Source organism: Rhinatrema bivittatum, chromosome 6, assembly GCF_901001135.1.
Source record: "Rhinatrema bivittatum chromosome 6, aRhiBiv1.1, whole genome shotgun sequence".
NCBI lineage: Eukaryota > Metazoa > Chordata > Amphibia > Gymnophiona > Rhinatrematidae > Rhinatrema > Rhinatrema bivittatum.
This window is the reverse complement of record NC_042620.1, coordinates 75,986,508-76,014,488: the sequence shown is the minus strand read 5'-3', so window position 1 is coordinate 76,014,488 and position 27,981 is coordinate 75,986,508. Positions and strand designations below refer to the sequence as shown.

The 27,981-nt window shown below is 41.9% G+C and overlaps 1 protein-coding gene across 28 annotated transcripts in view; it reads left to right on the top strand.

Moving 5' to 3' along the window:
• Positions 1–27,981, top strand: part of NEB (nebulin) — a 421,259-nt gene that overhangs the window by 62,083 nt on the left and 331,195 nt on the right. For all 28 annotated transcript variants that reach the window (XM_029605471.1, XM_029605466.1, XM_029605487.1 and 25 more), the window contains 18 exons: positions 1,172–1,270; positions 3,035–3,139; positions 5,426–5,533; positions 5,626–5,739; positions 6,402–6,599; positions 7,668–7,775; positions 11,024–11,122; positions 13,337–13,441; positions 13,531–13,638; positions 15,664–15,975; positions 16,076–16,282; positions 17,044–17,148; positions 18,760–18,867; positions 19,421–19,732; positions 20,569–20,775; positions 22,575–22,679; positions 24,256–24,363; positions 26,215–26,526. In XM_029605471.1, the coding sequence (XP_029461331.1) occupies positions 1,172–1,270; positions 3,035–3,139; positions 5,426–5,533; positions 5,626–5,739; positions 6,402–6,599; positions 7,668–7,775; positions 11,024–11,122; positions 13,337–13,441; positions 13,531–13,638; positions 15,664–15,975; positions 16,076–16,282; positions 17,044–17,148; positions 18,760–18,867; positions 19,421–19,732; positions 20,569–20,775; positions 22,575–22,679; positions 24,256–24,363; positions 26,215–26,526 (2,820 nt within the window). The remainder of the gene's footprint in view (positions 1–1,171; positions 1,271–3,034; positions 3,140–5,425; positions 5,534–5,625; positions 5,740–6,401; positions 6,600–7,667; positions 7,776–11,023; positions 11,123–13,336; positions 13,442–13,530; positions 13,639–15,663; positions 15,976–16,075; positions 16,283–17,043; positions 17,149–18,759; positions 18,868–19,420; positions 19,733–20,568; positions 20,776–22,574; positions 22,680–24,255; positions 24,364–26,214; positions 26,527–27,981) is intronic.

Here is a 27,981-nt window from a genome sequence, read left to right as displayed (position 1 = left end):
TCCCCCCCTCCAAACAAAACTCCCTATAATGCCATGGGGCAATCCCCTCCCCCTCCCCTTTCAAAAAATATTCCCTCTGTTTCAATGCCCTCGAGGGATTCCTACCCCTCCTCGCCTGCCCCAGACCCCCGCCATACTTTATCACAAATCCCTGGTGTCTAGTGGCCCCTCCAACCCCTGGTCTCCCTTCCTTTGATTAAATCCCTGGCATTTAGTACCCCTGGACCCCCTCTATACCTTTAGATGAAAACCCTGGTGTCTAGTGAGGCCCAGAACACCCCCTAGCTCTGAGCCAGTCGACCCCATATTCCAAAATGGCACCCACCGGCCTTCGCTCCTATTCCTCTATCATGCTCTGGGGCAAAGGCCGGTCGGTGCCATTTTGAAAGATGGCATTGATTGGCCCAGAGTTAGGGGATTTTGTGGGCCTCATTAGTCACCAGGGATTTCATCTAAAGGTATGGGGGATGGACTAGGTGGAGGGGCACTAGATACCAGGGATTTAATGAAAGAAAGAGGAGGTTCTGAGAGGGTGGGGTGCCACTAGACAGCAGGAACTTGTGATAATGTAGGGGGGGATTGGGAGCACCTTGAGAAGGTGGGGGCAGGAGACACTCGGGGTGGTTGAAATGGAAGGAAATATTTTTTGAAAGGGGAGAGGTTTTGGGAAGAGGGTGGGACATCGCTGCGCTACATTATAAGGGTTTTTTAAACATTTTTTTTTACTGTGGGGCTGCCTCGACAGGCAGCGAGGAGGTGAGCAGGAGTCTGCACAGACCCCAAGAGGGTGTTCTGGCACATTAGGAGGGGTATATTTTGAGCCGATGCTGGTTCTCTTAGAAGATGGCAGCCACTTGCAAAGGAGGCCTTTCCCAGTGATCTTTTTTTGTGGAATCTTTCCACAAGGAAAAATAATTTCCCCGTAATATCACAATATTTTCTTGTGGGAGGGGTCAAATATCGCAGGAACTCCCCCCACAATATTTTAACCCTTCCAGCAACTATGCACGATTAATTTGACATCACACCAACTGCCATCCAGCTTAGTGAATGACCCCCTTGGACTGTAAACTGAGAAAGAAATTTCCTTACTCGTTGCATCTACAGCATACAATTAATAGTGTCTATCTAGTGGTGACTGTATGTTTGCTGTCTATTTTCCCATTTTTAGTATGTGTACAGACAGCACCCTGACAAAGTTCAGTATACTCAAGTGGCTGACTCTCCAGTACTTCTTCAAGCACAGGTGAACTCCCGGCAACTAAGTGACGTAAGTATATTGAATAATTCAATGAAATAAGAAGACAGACGATCTAGATAGTAAATCTTAGAGGGAGCAGAAGGAGTTAGTTTACCTAGTCTAGTGAAGGAAAGACATGATAGTAGTATTAAGATAGATACCTAGAAATTATAAAGAAGATAGTGATTAGTTGTTGTCCATCTGTCCCTGAAGTAGTAAGCTTGCTTTGCAGATGGGGAAACTTAGCCTGGACATTAGGAAGAAGTTAAAAGATAGTTAAAGACGGGAGCAAATGACCAATCTCCGTCATTAGAGGTTTTTAATAGCTTAGATACAATAGACCCAGGCTGAAAGCTGTGGATTAGCTAGATGGTATCTAGAAGTCTCATTTCAGTCCTATGACTGTGTGAAAACAATTATAGGTTCATGTTCTCATGGGACCGGACATAAGATAGTCCATTGAGATGATGTCAACAAGATTGTACATAGAAGACTTTCTCCTAGACTCTACTGAGGCTGCTTTTTAGCAATTGAAATCATAAACATTCTTTGTTCTTCTGCAATCATGTTTGTCAGTGGCTTCTTGATTTTAACATCAGAGTGCACCAAAGACAATTATGGTGCTGCTCACTACAGTTTACAACTGCTGTTAGTTAATAATAGTTATCATAGTACACTAAATTATTTTAAACATATTTAAGAGAAGATCCTAGGTGTTTTGGATGCTATTGATTTATCTGAATTATTCTTCATGCTAACTTGATGGCCTACGCTCTGGAGTACATTAAAAAATTCATTAGCATGCATTTTTATGAATGTTTTTTAATGGCACATTTAATGCACTATTAACTATAAGATATAAAGCCTTTAGTGAACACCATGCCAAGTGAGTTTTACTGCAGCTTGCAATGCATCAGTGTTCCTGCTGCTAGTAATGCATCCGCATTACAAGACACAGATACACGAATTCTTATGGGGGTTCTGATCTCCCGCCTGCCCCCCCTCCTCCACTGAGTGCAGAATCTGCCTCTCTGTGACTTATCCCCTACATCTTTTACCCTTCCAATGCAGAAGTTGCCTTCCATAGGCCTTAACCTTTTTGAGTGTAGAAATGGCTTCAACAGGACTGATCCTCTCATCCCCCTGCCTACTCCCATGGCTGACAAGGAAACAAATGTTGGGGACAGGATGGAACACTCTTCCAAACTGTCTCACTGCTACCAACTGAGAAAATAATTCCTGGCAACCTTCTACACTCCATTGCCCGTTATGTGAAGGGCAAAGGAGCACATGCCATCATTTTGACAGTTGGCATCAACAGAGCAAGTTGGATGAGTGCTCCATCCTATCCCAAACTTCACTTCCTGGACCTTTAAGGGGGTAGGTTGGTCCCATCAGGGCCAATTCTGTACTCGGGGAGATGGTAAGGGGAAGCCCTAGTGGGGTGATGGGGTGGTTACGTCTGTATTCTGGGGGAAGAGGGGAACAAAAGGGTGGATCCCTTGTAGAGTTAGCTGGATAAGCCTTATCTAGCTAACCTACTTAAACTGTTTTTTTGAATATTGAGCACTTAGTATCTACTAGTATCTGGGGCATTTCAGAGTGATATGGCACAGAAATATAAAATATAATGATTGTTCATTCTTCACCTTTTAGAAGTCAATGTTTATGCAGTACATTTGTAAAAAGTTGAGGAATTCTTTGCTGAATCCTGTGTACTGAGCTTAAAAGTTTCAAATCAAGTCACAGGTTCACCCTTCTAACATATATACCTGCATTCTGATCTTATTTCAGCTGAATTATAAAGCCAAGCATGAACAAGAGAAATTCAAGTGCAGTATTCCATCAGATGCTCCCTTTATTCTCCAGTCTAGACTTAATGCTTATAACCTCAGTGATGTAAGTATAGTTCTGTCTGGATGGCTGTCTTTTTGTCTATCTACCTACTTATTTTGGATAGATTGCCTGGCTGTCTAAAGCATCTGCTTACTGACTGGTCAATATAGTAATCTGACTAAATGTGTACTGAAGAAAATGTGTACTGCTTTGTTTTAATGCCCATATATTTTTTAAAGTCCTGATACAGTAAGCTAATGATATGCTAATTCACTGGGAGTTAAAAAATGTGCAAAGACTTTAAAATGTGCATTTGGCACAGGCCGAATGCACATTTTAGCTCAGGAAGGGATGGGGGCCATCCCAGACAGCTATGGTATAAGTAGCAGCAGCCATCACTGCCACTTACCCAGATAAATACCAATTTATCCGTCTGTCTGGCAGCGGGAAGCAGCTGCCAGATAACCAGATAAGTTAGTATTTATCTGGCTATCTGGCGCAGGTCACCGCTACTTATCCAGATAAAGCTGTTACCCTCTGCCAAATAGATGGATAAGTCGGTACTTATCCGCAGACATTTCAAAACTATTTAAAAACTTATTTTCCCCTTTTTTAGGGGTTTTAAGTGCCAGTGCAGTAGCATTGGGAACTTAACCCCAGCTCTAACCTGGAGTTAAATTTCCGGCGTTAAAAAATGTGCACTGGCCAGATAAGAGGTGGTACTAGTTAATGCCCTCATTTGCATGGGATTTCCTTGCTAAGCAGTACTCCTGATTAGAAGTGCGCACTGTCTGCGTGCAAAACTCTTTGCGGCACTGGGAGTACGTTTTTTGCGCAGAAAGTGGGGGCTGAAGTGCAGGCAAAAAGGTCCGTTCAACTGAATGTACCTTTCTGCTCAGCCTGTACGTCTGTGGAAATCTGTGGTCAGCAGTTTCAAATCTCACCTCGGTGATCAGCTCAGCCATACATGCTTCCAAGGTCAATACGATGAACAGCGTTGTAACTGGGCCGTAGTAACTGAGCTATTGGTCTATATAAAGTGTCTTGGTGAAAGGCGATACGTGAGCAGGGTAGTAGTGCTAGAGCATTTATCTTTGGTTCTGTTTTCTTTTGAATACTGCATGCTTTCAAAGCACGAGGTGTCCATGCTTTGAGCATGGCTGTTTTTTTTATTCCCTTTCTTCCGTGACTCTTCAAAACTTGAAGATGACGGTAAACTGTAAATCCCCTGAATGTATGGTTCTATCTGCCAGGTTCCCTTCTCTTCCTAGGCACCATAAGGAGATGTTCTTCCTGAGATCATCATGTATTTATAGTCCAGCGGAGGAGATGAAAGTGTGTTAGAGTGGAATTTGGGTTTACAATAGGTGTAGGCTACATCAGTGGTCGACATATAAAAATATGTCATAATAATCAGTGTATAATTTATTATTAGGAGTTTGTCAGATACAGCAAATATGATAGAGTGTGAAAATTGCCAACAGCGAGAGAGAGCAAAAAAATGTGCTAACATCTTTTGTGTTGTGTAGAAGATAAATCACAAATTTGCAAATTATCTTCACTTTAAGTTACCATTCATGGTTACAAGCTGGTATGTAAGCTACATCCATTCCAGTGACATCACTGCATTCATTGATATTGATTGGAAATTCATATAATCATCTCAGAATTATCAGATGTGCGAATACCCCCAAATTTATGCCCTTTTCACTTCTAGGCATACCAGATGTTTTAGATGGGGGAGACCAAGGAGTTTCTGATTACCTAAAATATTTAGAAAAAATGTGAAAGGTGGCGCTAATGGGCGCGCTACTGGCGACGATAACGTGGCTTACCGTATCGCCGCCAGCGAAGACACCGCGGAGTCCGCCTCCTCACCGCCCTGACTCCTCCCTGAGCCGCCCCGACTCCGCCCCCACTCCTCCCCGATCATGCTATCACATGCGAAAAGGGATTTTTCGCGTTCGATAGCGGCTTATCGCACGCCATAAGCCTTACAAAGTGACCCCCACGGTTATGTGTCGCCGCTTTTTATAAATAAATGTAGGAATGATGTGGCTGTATGGACTTGTTTTAAAAGGCAAAGCTGAGTACTGAAAGGATGTGTCCATAGAAAATAATTATGATGATTAAAATGTGCATCTATCAGTTTTAAATTCTTACAACAGAAGCTCTTATTCATGAAAAATCCTTCATTTCTTTTAGACTGCATGGGAGTATTTATTATCAAATTAATTCTTGACTTTGTACCAGAAGGAAACTAATTATCACAGTTGCCTGAGCCAATATTTGTGTGCTGTTTAATAGCCATTTGGATTTTAATGTGAAATCGTTCTTTATTTGTTCTAGACATGCTACAAATATGACTGGGAGACATCAAAATCTAAAAATTTTGATATAAAAGTTGATGCAATTCCACTTATTGCAGCTAAAGCAAGTGCAAGAATTGCCAGCGATGTAAGTGCCGTATTTTGGATCCACACAATTGCACTTTTAGTTTTGGTTCTTGATTCAGGGCTGTGCCTGAAATATATTTGCTCTTCCTGCAGGTGGCCTATAAGAAGGACTATGAAAAGAACAAAGGGAAGCTGGTTGGAGCCCTTAGCATTCATGATGATCCTAAGATGCTGCATTCGGTGAAGATGGCCCGAATACAGAGTGACGTAAGTGTCACTCAAGTCACCTTGCACTGTGTCTCGGGGCTCTGCTTTTAATAAAAACATCTGACTAAGGAGATAACCGGCTGGATCTGGGGTTACGAAAATTGTTTCCACTGAATGGCTAAATAGATTCACTATGCATCTATATTTATATCTTTGTTAGTTCCTCCAAAAAAAAAATGGGGGTTTCAGGAGGTGGGCTTAGGTCGAGCAAGTATGGTGAAGATTGAAATATAATGCATACATATAGGAGGCAATTTTCAAAAGGTTTTATGCACGTAAATGGACTTTTGAAAATTGCTACTTTTACCCACGTAACTCCTTTGAAAATTCACTCCATAGGTTTTACCGCTTTATCCCATCCACAGGTAAATGGGGAAATGTGTGGTACTTTTGTACCCATGTGAATGTTAGTGAATTTTCATAGAGAAACTACATGGGTAGATTTTCTTTCTGAAAATCCACTACAAGTTTTGCAGTTACAGAAGTACCCATGTATCCCACCACTAGCCCTTCTAATGAAATTGCTCCATCTAAACATTTTATCATATTTTGAAGTCGGATCAAAGTTTATTTTTATTTATTTATTTTTTTATTCAAAAGCACAATCTATCTTGCAGTGGCAATGCAGGTGTTTCTTATAGCCGTTGAATTGGCTTTTTCAGATTGAATACAAGAAGGATTATGAGAAGACAAAGACCGTATACTCTGCCCCACTGGACATGGTCCAAGTCAATATGGCTCAGAAGGCGCAAGCTATTGCAAGCAACGTAGACTACAAACATCTCCTGCATAACTATGCCTATCCTCCTGATAGTATTAGTTTGTCTCACGCAAAGAAGGCATACAATCTGCAGAGTGACGTAAGTAATTGAGGGTCTGATTATGCAGTACTTCTGTGCTGTAACATAATTCTCCTGCAGGAATCAATTGCAGAAGAACATTGAAAGCAGAACTTACCATATTATTTAAAAATATCATCTTATCTGTTTCTTAGCACTTCATTTCTTGTCTTTTTCTTTGCCCTACTATATTTTATTTTATCTTTACCTTGGAATAAAAAATGTGAGCCAATTAAGAGAACTCCACCATATAATATATATTTTTTAATATTCACAGTCCATTAATTAGTTATTTCTACTGTTCCTGTCCTTTACCTGTATTAGCAGGGAGGGGGGAGTTCTGAAGAGGGGTGACACTAGTACGGTGGTATTCACTCCCAGCCCTGAAGGGCTGCCAACAGGTCAGGTTTTCAGGATATCCCTAATGAATATGCATGCATACTGGCTCCTTTGTATGCAATCTGTCTCATGCATATTCATCAAGGATACCCGGAAAACTGACCTGTTGGTGATCCTCAAGTGCTGGGAATGAATACCTCTGCAGAAGCATCTTAATTCATAATGCAAGCAGTAGGATACATTAAAGGGGAAGTGGGAAATGTGGGTAACATGGTCATTATCCAATGGATTTTTCCATTTCTGTTTGCATTGTGTAGGCCCTCATTTTATCCACAATGCAAAATGCAATACAAATCAGACTTCAAGAGACAGATGCAAATGTTTTGCTTTGTTAAATATGGCCAACTGAATGTTTCACCATTTCCATTAAACCTTTTTTATTATTGAAAAATAACACAAACTCATGTAGTTAAAACTCAACTTTTCTGCAATTTAAATTACCTTGTCATTTTAGAGATTTTGTATGCATAACTTAAATTCATTATGCATGGTTTTACAAATAAAAAGGAAGATTCTCATGGTGCAGGATAAGGCTCTTTGATAAGGAAAGGGAACATCTAAGGAAAGCACCAGTATACAATCACATTCAGAGAACAAAGAAGCAAAGCTTGAGTACCAAAATGCATATGGATAATGTGTCCCACTCACAGCGTTCTCTTTCTCTGGCATTTCCTCCTCATGGTGTTCCAGGTTGATTACAAAGCGGATTATAATAGCTGGATGAAGGGCTGTGGCTGGCTGCCATATGGATCTCTAGATATGGAAAAGGCCAAGAGGGCTTCACAGATTCTTGATGAGGTAAGTAATTGATAACTACTAAACATATCTAAGGCATGCTAAAACTATGCAGGCAGTGTTTATCTTATGTCCTGCTTCTTCTAGTGCACATTCTACTGTACTGGTTTTTTTTTTTTTTTAATCATACATCGTGATTCATGATTCTGGATCCGTGAATCATTTTTGTGCAATCAATTTAAGAAGAAAGGGGGTTGGGACCTATTTGAAATAATTCTGGGGAAAGCATGAGAAAAAAATGGTTGCAATATATCACTCATTCTCACTCTGTGTGGTATTTCAGCCATTTTCAAAATGCAAACTGAAATTTGTGATTTTTAGTTGTGACCAATGCCTAATTGTGATTTTTGTGATTCCTCCTGGTTATTTGCAGACCATGAATGTGTAAATCATAGAACTGCAGTTGATGACCGAAAAAGTCCAACTAGCCCATCCATTCTGCCCAGTTATTCCTGTCCACACTACCAAGGTTTTATCTCGGTTCCCATATCACTTCTTATCCAAGTCAGTTTTTGTCATACGTATTCCACTTTTATGCTTATTTTATTTTTCCTGAAAATTTATCAGTATTCTGGCACACAAAAGGGTGAAAAATCATTGGAAAATAGTCATTTTCATCCATTGGCTTTGATCCCGTGAAAATGAAGGCCCCTATTTGTATTCTGCCCTCTGGGACAGGACCAGATTTACATCTCATGCACCCCTAGGAGCAGGAGCTTCAGTGTCTTTCCTTTGCCTACAGCTGACCTTTCTGTTTTCTGTAAAAAAAATGAAGCCATCGAAAAGGAGAGAGGTCCCCTTTAATGACCGGGGAGGGGAGGGGGGGATGGGATGTTGGGCTGGCATCGGTCTGCTTTCCTCTACTTGACAGTGGGGTTCAGCTTTGCCAGCTTCCCTCCATTTCTCCTCCTTGGCAGGCTGGACGAGCCCAGCTCCTTGCGGTCCTTCCATCACAGCAGCAGCAGGCACACAGTCAGTAGCAGGATACTCTGGGAAGACATGGGCTGATGGAGTTCCTCAGGGGAGGAGGGCACACATGCACAGAATGCTGTTCTCCTCTTGGCGGCCTCGGGGATCTTTCTGCAACTGCATAGACTCCACCTCAACTACATGAAGGGGAGCTAAGTGCTCCGTTATGGGTTGCTGCCCCTTCTGAGGTTGTGGAGGTACGGGATGCAGGTGAGGGCTGGCCAGGCTCAGTGTCTCTGCAGAGATGGGAGGAGAGGAAGATATCTGGGAAACGGCAATGGTGTGGTACCCTTAACATTGCCTAATGCCAGATCTGGCCCTGCTTTTTGGACAGATGAGTATGCAAGATCTCCTGTTCACTTCCCACCCAGGGCTCCTCCCTTCTCATGTCTAACCACAAAGCTGGATTGTCATTTCAAGGGATTCTGATTAATATGGAGTGATTTACTGTAATAGTTCAGGATTATATTTATCCTCTTACATAGAAACGACGGCAGAAAAGGGCCAATGGTCCATCCAGTCTGCCCAGCAAGCTTCCCATGATACTATCTGCCATGCAGGTTACCCTCATGTATCAGTCGGTGCTGCTTGACCTGCTTTGCTTATGGACTTGGCTGTAGATGCAGTCCTGTGGTTTTTTTTCCTTAATGTCTGCGCATCAGTACCCCAGACTGTAAAAAAGTCAAGGCTCGTGTTGGTTGTCCCCAAATACAAATTTCTCTTTTCCTCCACCCCCTCCTCTTTCTTCGAAGCTGAGAGCGATGTTGCAGTTACATCAAAAACATCAAGGCTTATTTAAATTCACCGCATTTATTTGTTTCAGAGGGAGAGGTAATTTGCCCTTAGCAATCCCTGAGTGGGAGCTGAACGCTGGCTTCCCTGGTTCAGGGCCCATTGCTCTGACCACTAGGCTACGACTCCACTCTTCACCTCTGGTCTATTACATTGTTCTCTTATTTGAAAACAGTTGTACCTGTATATTTCCTTTCTGTAATAAATACGAGCACCTGTGGTTTAAAACTAATTTTCCAGATTGTTTCCTATTTCAACAAAATAAGAAGTGGGAAGTGAGACTAACTGGCTTCTATGTAAACATTTTGGTAATAAAAGTAAACCAGTTTTAAGTTGGTAATTGGCTACCAGATTCCCATCCTCCAAGAACTTATAGGGTCAGGGCAGTTGCTCAGACTTTGTGGCCTGAACATGGAGGGCAGATAGCTGGTAACATGAAGCTGGTGGAAAGGGTCCAGAGCAGGAACTTGTAACAAACTGGTAACAAAGGGCTAGAAACAAGGAATTATGGCAAGCTGGCAACAAGGAACTAGAAACAGGAATTCAATAGCAGGAAGGCTGGAGCACAAGAGGTTCGATTAGCAAGAGCGATGGGCAGCCTTCTGGTTGCTTGGATCAACTTCTGGATTCCCAGCAACCTGATTTATTTGAGCCCCAGCCAATCCCGATACCTGAGTGTGTGGCCGCAAGGGCTATTTGACAGTTATGTCCCCTGTCTCAACTCCAGTTCCCTCTGACTTGTGAACTGCTCCAGTAGTTAGGGCTCCTGTCCTGCCTCCCAAACTGACCTGCGTTCATGCCCTGTTGGTGTCTTGCTCTGACATTATTGCAGTGATGGAGCTGGAATTTCATTCTGAGGGGCTGATTTAGCCTCAGCCAGTGTGCAGGTCCCCCTCTCAGTAAGCGAGACCTGCCAGGCTTGATCAAGGTCTTTGGGCCTATTTTATTCATAGGCACTATCGTACATCAGATGCTTGGACCCACATACTGTACCCTGACCTTTTTTTTATTATAGTCTTTATCAGTTAGACTAGAAAACTCTGGCATTTTCCCCATATGCAAATTAGAAAGGAAACATTCAGCAACATTATCTTATCAAATGGGAAATGGAAGATAGAGGATGGATCGGTAGTGGTTCTTTTCAGATTTCAAATTAAAAAAAATCTAAATGCATACAATGGTCAAATAATTAGGTTAAAAACTTTTAACTGGCAATTCTTTATTAATTTCTTGTGAAAATATTTATTTACTGTGCTTATAGACTGCTTTCCTGGCCTCTAAATATAAAAGTGTTCAGTTTTACTGGGTGCATATCGTCAACCTCATTATAATATTTGTCTGTTTGCTTCTCTGCTCACTAATTGTTAGACTGTTCTGTTCCTGGGTTGTAGAGACTAATGGATCCTTGTTTTCCAGTTAAAGAAAATAATATAGCTAGTTTTTACTATTGTGCTAGTGTAAATTAATCATGTTTCCTTTTCTCTGAACAGAAAAAATACCGTCAACATCCAGGTACCATTAAATTCACGGCAATTGAAGATGCTCCTATTGTAGTACAGTCTAAAATCAATCAAGCACAAAGGAGTGATGTAAGTCATTGGGTCTGGACATGAACAAATATGATTGATTAATGCTTGGTATTCAATATATAATCAGTGTATTAATAAAACAATCCTGATCAACTGGGAAGTGAGCTGCAAGATTTACATTCTATTGCACCCTTAGATCCCTGTGATATGAATCCTAGAAGTCATCATTGTATATTTTCTGGGACCAGTCATAGTTCAGAACGTATAGCCTTTACCCCAGCAGCATACTCCGGTCATATTGTTTTTAGTTTAATCATTATGGGGCGGATTTTAAAAGGGTTACGCGCGTAACCCTTTTAAACCCCTCCTGCGCGCGCCAAACCAAATTTGCATAGGCTCGGCAATGCGCGCAAGCCCCGGGACGCACATATGTCCCGGGGCTTGAAAAAAGGGGCGGGGCATGGGCGGTCTGGGGTGTGGCGTGGCCAGAGGCCTCCGAGGCCTGCTAGGCCGGGGGATCGCACGCCGGCACTCGGCTGGTGCGCACAACCTACGCCTGCCCAGAGGCAGGCGCAACTTAAATAATAAAGGTAGGGGGGGATTTAGGTAGGGCTGGGGGTGGGTTAGATAGGGGAAGTGAGGGGGAATGTGGGGGGGCGAAAGGAAAGTTCCCTCCGAGGCCGCTCTGATTTCGGAGCGGCCTCAGAGGGAATGGGGAAAGCCATCGGGGCTCCCCTAGGGCTCGGCGTGTGCAAGGTGCACAAGTGTGCACCCCCTTGCGCGCGCCGACCCCGGATTTTATAACATGCGCACGGCTGCGCGCACATGTTATAAAATCGGGCATAGATTTGTGCGCGCCGGGTTGCGTGCAGAAATCTACGCCCGCACGTAGGTTTTAAAATCTGGCCCAATGTGTGTATCATTGTGAACCGCCTAGATGGATTGTTACTAATTTTATTAGCGGTATATAAAAACTTTAAAATAAAGAAATAAATCACAACGACGGACGACAGATTCCCCGTGCAAATCCCATTATTTCTACGTAAGCCAATTAACAAAGAAAGAATTCTGAAACAAAGAATCCCTCCTCAGAAGAGTGCAGCATTCCAAATGAAAAGCACAGCCGCGCACAGCTCCTAGGCGTAAATATCCACCACAACCACCGATGAGAAAGGAAGATCCCGTTCTGCCGCATTGTCGCTAAAGAGCTGCAATCTAGAGCAGAAGTCTTAGCTACACCTTGGCCCCTCTTAGCAGCTTGTACGATGCCGTAGGAAAATGCTTCTACGGTAAATTCTTCTTCTGTCTGTCACTTTAGGGCCTGATTACCCAAGCCGTTTATGCGCATGAAACCCAGATTTCTGTTCTAAAGTAGCCCCAGGCACAGTGTATGTAAATGTACGCACATAACTCGGTCTCAAGCAATACTTGTGCAAAAACTGGGAGTAGGCGTTCTGGAAGGCAAATTTGAGCTGAGGATATGGCCTGCACACTTTTGTTATCTTCAAAAGTGTGTGAGTTAAGTTACCATGCACAAGTTACGCCCTGCTTTGTACAGTTTTAAAATTCTGTGCATGAACAATTCTGTGCATAGCCAATTAAGGAAGGATTTTCAAAGCAAACTTGTGCTCATAAGTTTGCTTTGAATGTGCTTGGTAAAGTATGCGCATATTATGAGCATGCAGACTTTTCACTATATGGGGAGCTTTAAAATGATCCTTCCCTAATAGCAACTGATTTTGCCTTCTTTTCTCATGGTCAGCTTTTAACATCTGGCATGGGGAAAGCAATCATTGAAGGCAGAATCCTATAGCCAGAGTCAGTGTTTTACACTGAACTACTACTACGATTCTTTCTATAGCAGTTACAGAGGTACACGGTGCCCTATAAACACATTACGAGACAGTCCCTGCCTGCTCCATGGAGCTTACAATACAGTCAAGACATGCAGACAAGATGAATAAGAGAATTTGTATTTATTATAAAAATGCTTGAATTAAGAAGGCCATGTTCAAGAAGAACCAGAAGTACTGACTCTGGAAATCATTATAAATTGAAATAATGTTTATGTTGGCATATGCAGACTATGATTGTTGCGTATTGTTTCTCCATGTTTATATTGGTGCTTCTCATTCCAGTCCTCAGGGCACACCTAACCAGTCCGATTTTTAGGATATTCACAGTGAATATGCACGGGCAGTGTGAAAAATGTGAACCAGCGTGGCACAATTTTGCCATTAAACATTCAGTTTCGTATATTTTTTCTTATGGCAGGTCTTGTACAAAGCTGAAGGAGAGAAAATTATCCACAAGTACACTTTACCCCCAGATGTCCCTGAATTCCTCCAAGCTAGAGTGAATGCCTACAATCTCAGCGACGTAAGTGGTTCACGCTTGATTGGCTGAATAACATGCGCTGTTGTCACTGATTTCTAAATGTTGAACAGAAATGTCCTATTATTTTCTAGAATTACTACAAAATGGGCTTGGAGGAGTTGAAATCTAAAGGATATGATCTGAAAATCGATGCTATTCCCATCAGAGCTGCCAAAGCTGCTAGACGTGCTGTCAGTGATGTAAGCGACGTCCTTTTCAATGGTTGCAAACATGCACTATACCTGTGATTCCTGCTACTTTTAATGGGGTGGCATCCTAAAATTTCACCATTGGTATTTACATTTGTTTATGAAATTTAATTTCTATAACATGGACAATTGTGACCAACCCAGCCTCCCCTAGTCCCTTACCAGGAAACAACTACATACGATACCAAGTCTCTAGACCCTGAGACACATAGAATCAAGTGAAATAAATAAAGGCTGCAGTATTATCAGATGCCATAACAAGGGAACTTAACCTAGGTACCTGAGCCCTTCATAAATACACGGATTGATTTTCATCTCCAAAATGAGGAAAGAGAAGACACAAGGGCGTGTGCTTTCCCGAATCCCCTGGGTAAAGAAGGTTTTTTTGTCCTCTTAGGGAGTCTGTCCAACTCTGAACATCACAGGAATAAGACATTTCTTGACTATGAAGTTAATCAAATAAAAATATATCACTTTACATATTTTTTTACTTTTGGTATCACAAGGCAGCCCAGCACACTCAAAGCATGACTGCCAGCCCACAGCTGCAGGCCACGACTGCCCTGGGGGGTTGAGGGGGGGTGTCAAATGGGCCACTGCTTCACCAGGGCCAAGTGGGCCCTGCTGATAGTGAAATCCTTGATTACTCCTGAGAAGTCCTCAGTCAGAAATCCTCACAGTGTTTAAAGCCCTCTCTTGGGAGCCACTCAGGCCCTTCCCTCATCTCATCCCCTCAAACTGCATCATCCCTGCCAATCTGACAATTAGTACAAGTTCAAAATGGCACAAAGCAAAAAAAAAAACCCAGCCAGTGGTAGCAGTTCATATAGATGTGAACATTTAACATGTCGTATCTTTGAGCCCATGCTACAGCTATATCCCTGCTGCCAGTCTCCCCAAGCCAAGGAAGGGTGAGTGGGAATTATGGCAATGGTACAGAGGCAGGAAGCAAGAGGGCCGAAGCATTGTCCTGCCCCTTCTTTTATTCCTACCTGCCGTCCCCCTACCAATGATCCTGTGAATCCCTGTAGCCGATCAATAATGCTGCAGCCTGTCCACCCATGTGCCAGCTTAGTGAGCAGGCACATGAGCCAGCAGAAGCTGGGTGACCTGACAGAAGGGCAAACCTGGTGTCGTGGCTGACCATGTGGCCGCGGCTGCATCTCTGTAGGCCATGCAGCTGCAGCGAAGATCTTCTCTCTCTCCACTAGGTTGGTAAATGTTGGGTGTCAGCCAGATGCACAGGTGCCATGTTGCCTGCAGTATCCATGTGTAACATCCCTTTCTCATTTCAGTACAGTGTCAGTCTTCATTCAGTGACACAACAACTATTAGGGGTGCAATTAAGGCGTCCCAAAGCTACCTTCATTCTGTTTGTTGGGTACAGTAATGACTAAAACCAGCTGGTTGTTTCCAACTTGTCTTTATTCAGCACTATGGCACAACGTTAAAAATGATGGTTGACAACTGCATGGGCATTCCCAAAACTTTATACAGATACTACTTTACAATGTGACTCCCAAGATATTAGCAAATGTTATCTCAGTTTGATTTTCCACCTATTTATATTTAATTTGGAGAATTACCGATAACTCTTGGACTTGTCTAGGAATATTACAGTATTAACTCTCTCTGTACTCATACAGGGCAGTCTTAGAAATCCCGCCAAATTGTATATAAATCTGTGCATGTTCCTGTCTCAGAGCACCTGAGAGACTCTAACAGAGAGCAGGATTAATATAAACAATTGCCATTCCACAGACACCAGCTTGCTGCAGCTCTCTTGCTCCTCAAAATCACACTGTCATACACTCTGCAAGAGCAGGCCCGGTATATTCCAGGTAAACCATTATTGCCTTCTGCCAGGGATGAATGGAACATACCAAAATGACTAGTAACAGGGGGATATACAAGCATGCAGTGTAGTGCTACACATTTAGATTCCCCCAGGAATTTTCTCTTCGTTATTCCCCTCACTCCACTGTCCAACATTGCATTTCATTTTGTTCTCTACAGGTGCAGTACAAGAAGGAATATGAAAACCAGAAAGGAAAACTTGTTGGTTTCCGCAGCTTACAAGACGATCCCAAATTAGTCCATTATTTGAAAGTAGCTAAGATACAGTCTGACCGTGAGTACAAGAAGGATTACGAGCAGACAAAAACAAAGTACAACACCCCAGTGGATATGTTTAATGTCATGAGTGCTAAGAAAGCTCAAGACATTGCCAGTAACACTCATTACAAGCAGCTGATTCATCATTACACCTACCTGCCTGATGCAATGAGCTTGGAACTGTCCAAAAACCGGATGCAGATACAGAGTGATGTGAGTGACACCCGCTTTTATTCTAAATGGAAAGATTTCACAGTTGGCATTTGCCAAGAGCTGAAAAATATAAGCAACGTTCTCTTTTGTTGTTTTGCAGAATTTGTATAAAACAGATTATAATAACTGGATGAAAGGCATTGGATGGCTTCCATTTGGATCTCTGGAAGCAGAGAACGTTAAGAGGGCGGGAAATGCCTTGAACGAGAAGAAATATCGCCAGCACCCAGATACCATCAAATTTACCAGTGTAGTAGATTCACCAGTTATGGTTCAAGCTAAAACCAATGCTCTTCAACTCAGTGATGTAAGTACAGCATCAGCAAATGATCACCATAAAGTGATCATCGTAGAACAGGAGATTCCAATATGCTAGATGTGTTTGGCATATATTTCAGCAGAAACAGCTGCTTTCTGCTCTCTAGTTAGCTTTCCCTTGCTTGTACTTCAAGATCTCTCTGATCCTATTTAAATTTGCTTTCTTGGATTATAGATATCTGATCCCCAAAACAGAGTGGACATTTTCTAAGCATTCTTGCTTTGTTTTATGTGCTGGAAAGTCCAAATTGATTAGATTCCAGATCATGAGTGGGCATCTGTAGAACTGACACAGTTGTTTCAGACAAACTCAGAAACACCATCATTAAAGCAATGCCTACGTAGCCTGTGAGGGTGACACCATATCATTTCTTCTACGGTTAACTGAAAAGTCAATATCATTATGGGGACTCCAAGAAGCAAGAGTGATATCAGGTTTAGTCTTGCTTTAAAATAATTAATGCAGTCATCCATGATATAAATCTGTTTGCACATAAACCAATGCTCTTAGCTGACTTATTATCTCTGTCAGTGCTATTTTGATTGTCCTCAGAGAAAGAAACCCATGTCCATCAAGTTCCGAAACTAAACATTTTCTATTCCCATCAAGTTCCCAAACTAAACATTTTCTGGAAGCATTTTCTGTGATTTGTGTTTGTAGCTGTTTTTCTTAATGCAGCCGATGGAACACCTACTAAAATATTGACCTACTGTTAGTAAAAAAAAGGTTTATTTGTTTTTGTTCCACAGAGACTATACAAATCATCAGGAGAGAAGTACTTGCATAAGTACAATCTAACGCCAGACGTCCCGCAGTTTATTCAGGCTAGATACAATGCTCTCAACTTGAGTGATGTAAGTAGATTGTAAGAGTGCCCTGCATGTGCAATCCATGTATTGTTAGAGAAATAAATAACGACATTGATTACTATGACATATTTATGTAAGCTGTCTTACGTGAAATAAGTCTTTACTTTCTATATCAGTGGTCTTCAACTATTGGGGGTTGTGTTCTAACCTAGAAAGAGTTATGCCTCAGCTGCTCAGGAGGTGCCTCTGGCACCAGCGGTGACTCTTTAAATCTGCCATGTTGTTCTGGCCATGGAGGAGAGGAGACTGGGTTGCCTATTGCTTCTCTGCGCAAGTGCAAACAATAAGTAATTGGGAAAGAGGGAGCAGCCACAGGGACACCAGTTCTTTCTGCTTTTCCCCAGTGGCTGCTCTCAATCTGGCCGATGCAATATCAGCGTGGGGGAAAAAGGGCGCTCTTGATTGAGCGCCCGCTCTCCCAATGTGTGCCGATTGACCTCTCCGGGGAGCCCGATTTAATATTTAAATCGGCCGCCATGGTGAAAAGGAGGCACTAGGGGAAATTGTGCGTCCCTAGCGCCTCCTCGGCAGCGGGAACCCAGGACAGGTGCCTGTCAGCGGGTTAGGAAAAACGGATGCTCAATTTTATGAGCGTCTGTTTCCCTGACCTGTGCATAGCCACGGGTTAGGAAAACTGATGCTCATTAATTGAGCGTCCCTTTTCTTAACCTGACCGCTGGCACACACTTTTTCTATTTTTAATCATTCTCCTCCTTTTTGTTTCTCTGATTTAATATCACCACGATATTAAGTCAGAGGAAGTACAAAAAAGCAGTCTTTTCAGCTTTTCTGTACACTTTTAGGGGCTGCTCAAAAATTAACGCCTGCTCCAGGCAGCTTCATCAACATGAATTTGCATGTGATGAGCTCTATTAGCGTCACAGGGGGATTGGACGCGCCTTTTGGGTGTGCTAATCCCCTTATAGTATAAGGGGTTGTGGATGTGCGACCAAAACGTGTGTCCAAGCACAAGTTAACCAGTGCGCTCGGCTGAACGCACTGCATTTCATTGGCCTGAAAGTTTTGCTTGTGTCATGTCAATCAAAAGCTGAAAGAGAAGGAAAAGAGAAAAGAGAGGGGAGAGGGGAGAGAGGAGGAGAACAAAGGAGGGAAGTGAGAATAAAGTGGGAATGGGAAACCTGAGCACGAAGTGGGAGAGTATGATTGACTGGGAGGGTTAAGTGAGGGAATGAGTGATTGGGTAGTTGGTTGTGGTTAGTACACAGTGTCACACTATTCTTTGAAATGGTTACCGTGCATCTATTGAACTACAAATAAGTCACCACAATCAAGCTAAAATTAAAAGTGGCTCCCAGGTTTCCAATTAAACTTAAAGGTGGGTCTTAAGTTTGGGCAGGTTGAAGACCTCTACTCTAAATGATGCACAAAGATTGTATAGTTTAAGCTGACAGTGTTTGGTTCTGCTTATCTTGCCTGTTAGCTTAGTGTGAATCTACTTGTAAAATAAAGATGACTTAATATTCAGTGTCCCGTCTTCCTGTTATGCTTCTGAGTGCTTGTCTCAGAGAGATGTTGTTTTGAATGACAGTTACTGTTACAGGTTTGCAATGTTAATACTTGAATTCTCTGTTGCAGGCTTATTATAAGCATGACTGGCACCAGACAATCGCTAAAGGGCACAATGTGTTGGGTGACGCCATTCCAATTGTAGCGGCCAAAGCATCAAGAAACATTGCCAGCGATGTAAGTACCTAAAACATAAGGTAAAGCTTCTTCTTTTCCTTTTTTGTAAAGAGATTTGTTTTTGCGTTTTAGCCTAGGTGATGTTTAGTGTAAATTATTTAGATATTTTTCTAATAATGCTAATCAAAATCTATTTGCTCATCAGATTGCTATAATTATGAGCTTTTCATTGCTGTAGTAAGCAAGCAATCAGAAAGCAGCTAGCCCTCGTTTATTTCAAATTCTCCTAGGCTGCCTTCCTGATCTTGAAAGACCATTCAAAATAGCATACAACATATAACAACAAAGAAAATAAAACAAAACAACCAACAAGCAGGCAGTAATTCAAATACAAATATAGTTTTCCGCTAGTCAGAAAAGCAGCCAGTAGCGTATTAAATGAACAATCACGGAACTGCAACTAATTAGAACAACCTGAAGAACTTCCACAAAAGTACACAAAGTTAACTTTAAGGGCAAGTTGCCTTTTCTACAACATATTTTATGTATCAGATAAAGATTAAAGACTGCGATGTGCATTGTGAGCCTTTTATAATGTGCCTTTTTTTCATAGTACAAATACAGAGAATCTTATGAAAAGGCAAGAGGTCAACACGTTGGTTTTAGAAGTCTTCAAGATGATCCTAAGCTGGTCCATTTTATGAAAGTGGCTAAGATGCAGTCTGAGCGTGAGTACAGGAAGGACTACGAGAAAACGAAGACCAAGTATCATACACCTTTGGACATGGTCAGCATTACAGCTGCTAAAAAGTCCCAGGAAGTGGCCAGCAATGTGGACTACAAGCGGCTGCACCACCACTATACCTATTTACCAGATGCTATGAGTGTTGAACTTTCAAGGAACAGAATGCAAATCCAGAGTGATGTAAGATTTTTTTCTTGATCTCTATTTTATCATTTACGGATGTCTCTAGCTTTCAAAGGAAAGATTGGTGAACAGATTTTATATTTTACTTGCATTTCTTGTTTTCAAAATTGAGATGTCAGAAACAAGAAAAGTCTTTTCTGAAAGGTTGCTTTGCGTTTGGCATAATCAGGAACGTCATTGGACTAATTTGAAAAAGAAAATAAAAGATGGTATGTCTATGCAGGCTTGTGGTAAGACAGAATTAATGAGTGGCTTGACTTGAAGTCAAAGGAAATTTGATGTGATCACAGAATACAGTGGGGATATGAATTGATTATTGGACAAAAGTAATATGCTTCAAAAAGTTATAGTGTAAGTCTTCTTCAGCTGAGTTAAAAGGAGGCTGGTTTTCTTCTAGGAAACCATAACTTCCAGCTGTGCTAAATCCTATTGTTTTGCAGCAATTCTGTGATAAATTATCAAGGCAAATCCTTAATCACTCTGCCTTTGACACAATGTTCGTGAAATATTGAACTCCTTATAGGATGTCGCTCTTAGAATAAAGACTTCATTGGAATTACTAACCAATCTGGTTGCTTTAAGGAGTAAACTGACCATTGTTTTTTAGTCTACTACCTCTTAACCATAGGAAGTCATGGTAGAAAGTGGTGTGCCTCTGAGATGGTCTCTTTTCTGATCATGAAACCTTGTGTAAAACAGTTTCTCTATAAGCTACAGTGCAAATGCAGTATGCATAGAAGGTGTCAGTGCTTTGTTTCTGCAGGGATCATGGAATGAATGGGCACATTCCTGTAATTGTGATTATTCACCAATCTTTGTTTTCTCCTTTGCAGAATTTGTACAAAGCAGACTACAACAACTGGTTCAAGGGCATTGGATGGATTCCTTTGGGGTCACTAGAAGCTGAAAAAGTTAGAAAAGCTGGAGAGGCATTAAATGAAAAGAAATATCGCCAGCACCCAGACACCATCAAATTCACAAGTATTCCAGATTCAATGGAACTCGTTCTGGCCAAAGCCAACACTAAACAGCGGAGTGATGTGAGCACTCTCTTACTAATAGTACTGTTCCATTATAGGGAGATTAGAGAATTCATTGTTTTAACTTAACTTGCATTATTTCCTATTTTGAATATATTTAAATTAAATTAATGTTTGTAAAATGAATGCAGAATACTTTTTTTTACTGGATTGTTTACTGATATGCTTCTTAATTAACAAAACTCATTGATATATGTATCACTCTATGGGGTAGATTTTCAAAAAACGCGAATAGGCGTACTTTTGCTGGCGCATCAGGCGCCAGCAAAAGTACGCTGGATTTTAGTAGATACGTGCGGAGCCGCGCATATCCACTAAAATCCTGGATCGGCGCGAGCAAGGCTATGAATTCTGTATAGCCGGCGCGCGCCGAGCCGCGCAGCCTACCCCCGTTCCCTCCAAGGCCGCTCCGAAATCGGAGCGGCCTTGGAGGGAATCCTCTAACGCCCTCCCCTCACCTTCCCCTCCCTTCCTCTACCTAACCCACCCGCCCGGCCCTGTCTACACCCCCCCTTACCTTTCTCCGGGGATTTACGCCTCCCGGAGGGAGATGTAAATCCCCGCGTGCCAGCGGGCCTCCTGCGCGCCGGGCCGCGACCTGGGGGCGGGTACGGAGGGCGCGGCCACGCCCCCGGACTGCCCCGGGCCGTAGCCACGCCCCCGTAACCGCCCCCAAAACGCTGCCGACACGCCCCCGAAACGCCGCGACGACCGGGCCCACCCCCCGACACGCCCCCGACATGCCCCCCTCGGAGAACCCCGGGACTTACGCGAGTCCCAGGGCTCTGCGCGCGCCGGTAGGCCTATGTAAAATAGGCTCACCGGCACGCAGGGCCCTGCTCGCCTAAATCCGCCCGGTTTTGGGCGGATTTAGGCGAGCAGGGCTCTGAAAATCCGCCCCTAAGTGTTCAACAACGATTGCTATTTTTCTCCATTAAAAAAACATTATTCTGGGTGGTGCATTAGTGCTGACCGAAAAGATATACACACTGTTTTGATCCACAAGCTTTTGAGGTTTACGATGTTTAGGGGAATGTGGAACATCTCACTTCCAGGTCACATATTGGTTCAAATAGAGCCTTAGTTGGTAGTGGCTTAGAAGCATTAAAAGGAGTCTTTGTGATCTACCTGGTACATCTTTATCTTTCTGTCCAGTTTCTCAGGGATAGCCCTTACCCAGAAATCAGTGATTATATTCATCTGGTAGGGTTGTGTTGTGAACCTAGAGACAGAGCGGTTGCAGGACAAAATGGTGCCCCGGGGCAAGGGCTGCTTTTGGCACCCCTTTCCGGTGCCCGCCGACACATTCAAAAGGGTGGCCTGCTGCCTCCACATGGCATAGCGCCTATGGTGGGCACCCTTCTTGCCCAACCTTTGCAACAGCCCTTGAGCAAGTCATATAAACTCCGTGTATTGCAAACATAAGTGGTAAATTCCAAGAGGTGTGTATGATCCTGTGCACACTATCAGCATTAGACAAGTAATGAACGTTATTATTGAGTGTACTTAGAAACTGATCTTCTCCTTCAGTCTTACATGTCGTCGTCTCCTAGAACAGAGTTGTGGTACGTTTCCTGTCATCACTGTTCCTTACTCTGTGCACATTCTGTATGTGAACAAAAGCTTTAATTTTTAGCAGTAAATTTAGTAGAAAGTTAAGATAAAAATTAAGTAATCTTTTCCAAATTTGTTCACCGGGTTTAATTTTTGAAGTTTGCCATAAAAAACAGTATTAATGCAGTTCAGTTTGCACATCTGCATTATGTGGCATTATAGAGCTATATATTTGTATCTTTCAGTTAACTTACAAAGCTTCTGGAGAAGAAGTTAAGCACAAGTATACTCTGCCGCCTGATCATCCTAACTTACTTCAAGCCAGAGTTAATGCCTATAACATAAGTGATGTAAGTATGACATTGTTTAAAATGACTGACATTGTGCCTCAGGTACAGTTTAGATGTTATTCAGGTTTGTACATGTAATTCACTGCCTAAAAGTTAAGAACATAGGGACATTGTCAGAAAGGGATCAAGATTTATTCATCATAACATAGTAAACATAACATAGTAAATCACCACACTAGCCAACAGGACAAATTACAGCATATTCCATTCATGCCACTTGTACAATTTAGCAAAACCTGCTCTACAGCAGCTCACTTCAAAGTTTTCTTAATTCCAGTATGTACATAGAACCTTCAGTAAGACTAAACATGGTTCCTCTTTCTTGTTTCTTTTCATGACCCTTATAATATAATCTATGCGCCCTTTAATACAATATGTGTTTCTCCCCTTTCCATTATAATCCAATTTTTATGCCCTTTTCTATGTATCTATTATCCCTAATAATATATATATCCCTTATAATAATTATATATCCCTTTCTATGTATCTATAATCCAAGTTTTATGCCCTGTTCTATGTAATTGCATTCTTACATGCCTGTTTCTCTGAGTTACAATGTAAACCGAGATGATATGTAAATTTTACATGAATCCCGGTATATAAAAATGTTAAATAAATAAATAAATAAATAAATAAACAGCAGATAAAAACAAAAAAAGGTCCATCTAGATGCAATTTTATGCATATCTAACTAAATCAGATCCAATTTTTGCTTGGAACCCAAGCCACCGTTCCCTGTACGTACCCGGATCAGTCCAGACCGCTGGGTTATGCCTCCCTTCCAGCACATGGAGTCAGAGAAAAAGCTGAAAAGGCACCACTGCTATGTCCCCCTGTAGGGTTGCAGCTAGGTTACCCCATGCTTTCCAGGAAACACAATGTAGCTGCAACTGTCGATCAGTAGGGTTTGCCCCATGCTTCATTACCATTCTCTTGCCACTAGGGATCCTCTGATTTATCCCATGCTTTTTTGAAGTCTGTTACTGCCCTTGTGATCACCGTCTCCTCTGGGAAGGTATCCCAGCCATCCATCACCTTCTGTATGAAAAATATATCTCCTGACATTGTTCCTGAATATGCCTCCTTATGTGACATAAACCAGCAGAGATGGTACTTCAAAAGTACAAATATATTTTTTGTTTTACCTAGTCCAAGTAGCAGTCATTGAAATGGGCATCCCTTCGTAATTCACTTATGTAGACATATTTTTTTCCTCTCACTCATTCTCTAATTTATATATTTATCTATGTTCATTTTCATATACATACAAATTTACATCTATCTGCTTGCTTTTCTATGCTGTGCATGAGTGAATAAAGTGAGTAGCAACCATCCTATAAGTGCTGGTGTAACACAGTAGCAAAGGAATATGGTAGATGATGGCAGAAAAAGACTAGTTGGCTCATCCAGTCTGCCCATTTCAAAATGCTAAGGATATATACAAGTATGAAGACATGCCAAGATTATTGCTTATGTAAAGAGGATGTAAACCTTTCTTCAGTTTGTTAAAGAAAAAATAAAAGTAAACTGATAAACCAATAAAAAAAACAACCCTTTTTATTTTTCCTTTATTAAGTCTTGCTACAAAGCAGACTGGAACCAACGCCTTGCCAAAGGGTACGATATGAGACCAGATGCCATCCCTATAGTTGCTGCTAAAGCTTCAAGAAACATAGCCAGTGACGTAAGTATAATCTTAATGGAAGACAGAAGAACTAGTGCAACCTTGAAATGAAACCCATAGGAGCAGCAGAAATGTGAGACCCTCCTATTTCCCCCCCTAAAAACATCATATTGTACCTGACTTTCGCTCAGAGCTGAGGTCAGTGCCTGATTAACAATCGGCCGACATCAGGAATGATATCAGATACTAATTACTTATGTAAGAGAGGGACTTTCAAGGGGCAAGAACGAATTACCATGGAATAGGAAAGGAAATGGCGATAGTTTTCTAAATGATAATAGCAAATTATTTGACCTTTTGAAAACTTTATACAGATTGAGAATTATGAGAGTTGACTATGGGGACTGGTGGGGTGTGCACAGGCATTTTTTTTGTTTTGTTTTCTATTTTGTTTATTTTTTTTTTTTCATTTATTTAAAATGAAAAAAAAATTTAAAAAAAGGAAAAAGAAAACAAACATGTCTGGTTCACAGCCAATGACTCCTGGGTCCTCTCCTGATCCTCCTCATAGACCCCTTTTCTCCTCTTGTTGAAAACTGCGTCACGGGGCAGAAGTGATCCCTGATCACTGCTAGTGCAGACTGAGGCTGCTGCTATTGTAAACATTTGCAGTACAAAATAGTGCTGGCCTGGGCTGGCTACTGCCATAATGGTGCTGGCTTCACTCTGCCCCCCAAAAAGAAAATTTTTAACAATAGATAAGATCTGGGGGGGAAGCGGGGAATGAGGTTGAGAGGACAAACCAAACAAAATTATATTTGTTTTTCTTTCATTTTAAAACCAAAATGAAACGGGATTATTTTGTTAAAACTTCCCTTTTCATTTCTAGCGAATGCGCACACCGTAGTAGGCATGTGGAGAAGTGAATTGAGCCTGGAATAGGACTGGAGGCCAGTGTAGATTCCAGAGGAATGGGCTAATGTGGTAATATCCATGAAGTCAGATAATATCCGTGCTGCAGCATTCTGCCCTCGCTGTAGAAATTTTAGGCATTTTTGTGGGAGACCTACATTCAATGGTCAGGATAGGACAAATGCTTATATCAGAATGGCCAGGCTGGCTCTCTGCATGTATGGGTTTTTTTTCTGCTTTAGTTGCTGGAGGCGGTGGAAGGCATTCCCTGCAGCAGGCCCAGAATTTGGCCTAGTCAACCGCCTCCGGTGCCAAACGTTTGTAGGCATTGGAGCTTCAGCGCCACTGCCATGCCTAAATCCGAGCCTAACAGTGCCGGCTTCAGTGCAGTAGCACTGGTAGCAACTAAACGTTGGTTTTTGTTTTTTTTTTTAATTCCGCAAGGGACCTCCTGCAACCCTCACAGATGGGCCCTTGCATGGGTTTCCATGGTAACAGGAAGCTTGTGCTTGAGGAGGGGGGTGGGGCACTTCAGGGCCTGTCAGGGCACAAAGGCTGGAAGAGGCCCCGCGCTGAATGATTTTAACCTTCAGTTGCTTCTGCTGCTGCTGCTCTGGTACCAGTGCCAGTAGCAGAGACAAAGTGATGCTGCGACTTGGAGGTGCCCTGGGGAGGGGGGGAGGAGTAGCCTATGAGGGGAGGATTTCGGCAGAAGGAATTGCCTTCTCCCCACCCTGCAGGAAGGATGGGGGCAAAGACCTCCCCGCCATTGCCTACGGGCACGCGAAACTTGAATCCAGCCCTGCCCTACAACTGTAGTGATTTGGGGGTTCCATGTTTGGCCTGGTGTTTGAATTCATTGCTTTTATCTTGTGGTTTATAAATGAGCATTACTTGTTAGATAATTGCCTTTCAAAACAGCAACAACTGATGGTGAAATGAAATTATGTAAGCAAGATTCCTAGAGATCAATCTCCATGCGTTCCTTTTTTCCCGCAGTACAAATACAGGGAGTCATACCAGAAGGAGAAAGGCAAGCAGGTTGGATTTCTCAGCCTCCAGGATGATCCCAAACTGGTTCACTACATGCATGTGGCAAAAATGCAGTCAGAACGCGAGTATAAGAAAGATTATGAGAAAAGCAAGACAAAATACCATGCTCCTCTGGATATGCTGAGTGTGGCAGCAGCAAAGAAAGCTCAGGAGGTTACTACAAACACGAACTACAAGCAATTAATCCATGGCTATACTCTCTTGCCTGATGCCATGAACCTGGAGCTGTCTAGAAACAGGATGCAGATCCAGAGTGATGTACGTGATATATATCTTAACTTTTTGCTGAAAGGTTTTTATTTTATTCAATTGAGCAGATTTTGGGATCTGGCTATTAAAAAGGCCATAACTAATAATCTATTGGATAATTGACATTTGCAAAAAAAACATGCTAGTCTACATAAAATTGTCTAGTTTTGTTTGTTTATTATGCTGTTGGTTTACTTTGTTTTGCAATTGGAACAAAATACAAGGGAATCATTTATGAGTAAGATTTGTACTATGAGATAGATGTTCAAATGATAGCCAGCTAGAGAAGCTAGCTGGATAAACATATCCCAGCTCACTAAGCTGGGATATTCAGTGGTGCAGCCATGCCGCTGAATATACCCAAATAACTTTTAGTTAGCTGCATAACTTTATCTGGATAACTTTAGACCTGGTCAATAACAGGTCTAACTTATCTGGTTAACTTTGCTGGATATGGCTGAATATCACTACTTATCCAGCTAAGTTAACTGGATAAGTAGCTCCTGCCCATTGCGCTCTATCCTGCCCTTCATTTATCTGGTTAAATAATTATCCCATTAAGTAGCAGCCATTGAATGCGGCGGGATATTTAGTTGTCACCACATAAATGGATAAGTCTAAATGTATCCTGCTAAGTAGCTTACTTCTTTTGCCCTCATGTTGTTACTGTGTTCATGTATATCACTTTGTTTTCAAGGAAGGTGTAATGGCAAACTAAATTTAAGGCTCCAATATTTGATAATTCCTATCTGAATCTTCCACTTGGGATTTCGTGTTACAACAAATCGTCCAACTAGTTAGTAGGCTGCAAGCGCAAATACTTTCTAATTCTAATCTCTCTGTTACATCTTAGAAAACAGTACACTCGCAATAATCATCTAGAGAAGGATAGCTTGTGTGAAATGGAAAGTTTATCATGACATACTGAGGAGGTTAAACCAGACTGAGATGACCAGAGCAGGACTGACTATGGACCATGTTAAATTCCGGCATATCTCAACAGAGTACTGTTTGCTCCCCAGGGAAACTGAGATACAGCATTCCATATTTATAAAATTGGCTTTTATAATTTCATAATTCAGTGTTCTAATACTTCTGTAAATACTAAATTTGGTGCTACCCTCATTATTTTGATTTGCTCCCTGGACATTTACAAGATCAGTACTGATTCTGAGGCTGAGGGGACAGGGAAAAATGTTGTATTATTTGGAAAGGCAGACTAAAAATCCAAAAATGATTATTGTTATATGAATTCAGGGGCTTATTTACTAAGGTGTGTTAATGTGTGTTAACTACCCAGTGTGGTATTTAATGTGCATTAAATCTGCGTTAATATATGTTCACACCAAAAAAAATGTGTTTGCACTGAAAATATTAATGTACTGTATTGCATGTAAATACATGCAGACCTGCTCATTGATATTAAAATAGCTTACTACAAGTTACATTAAATGTTATGATTTG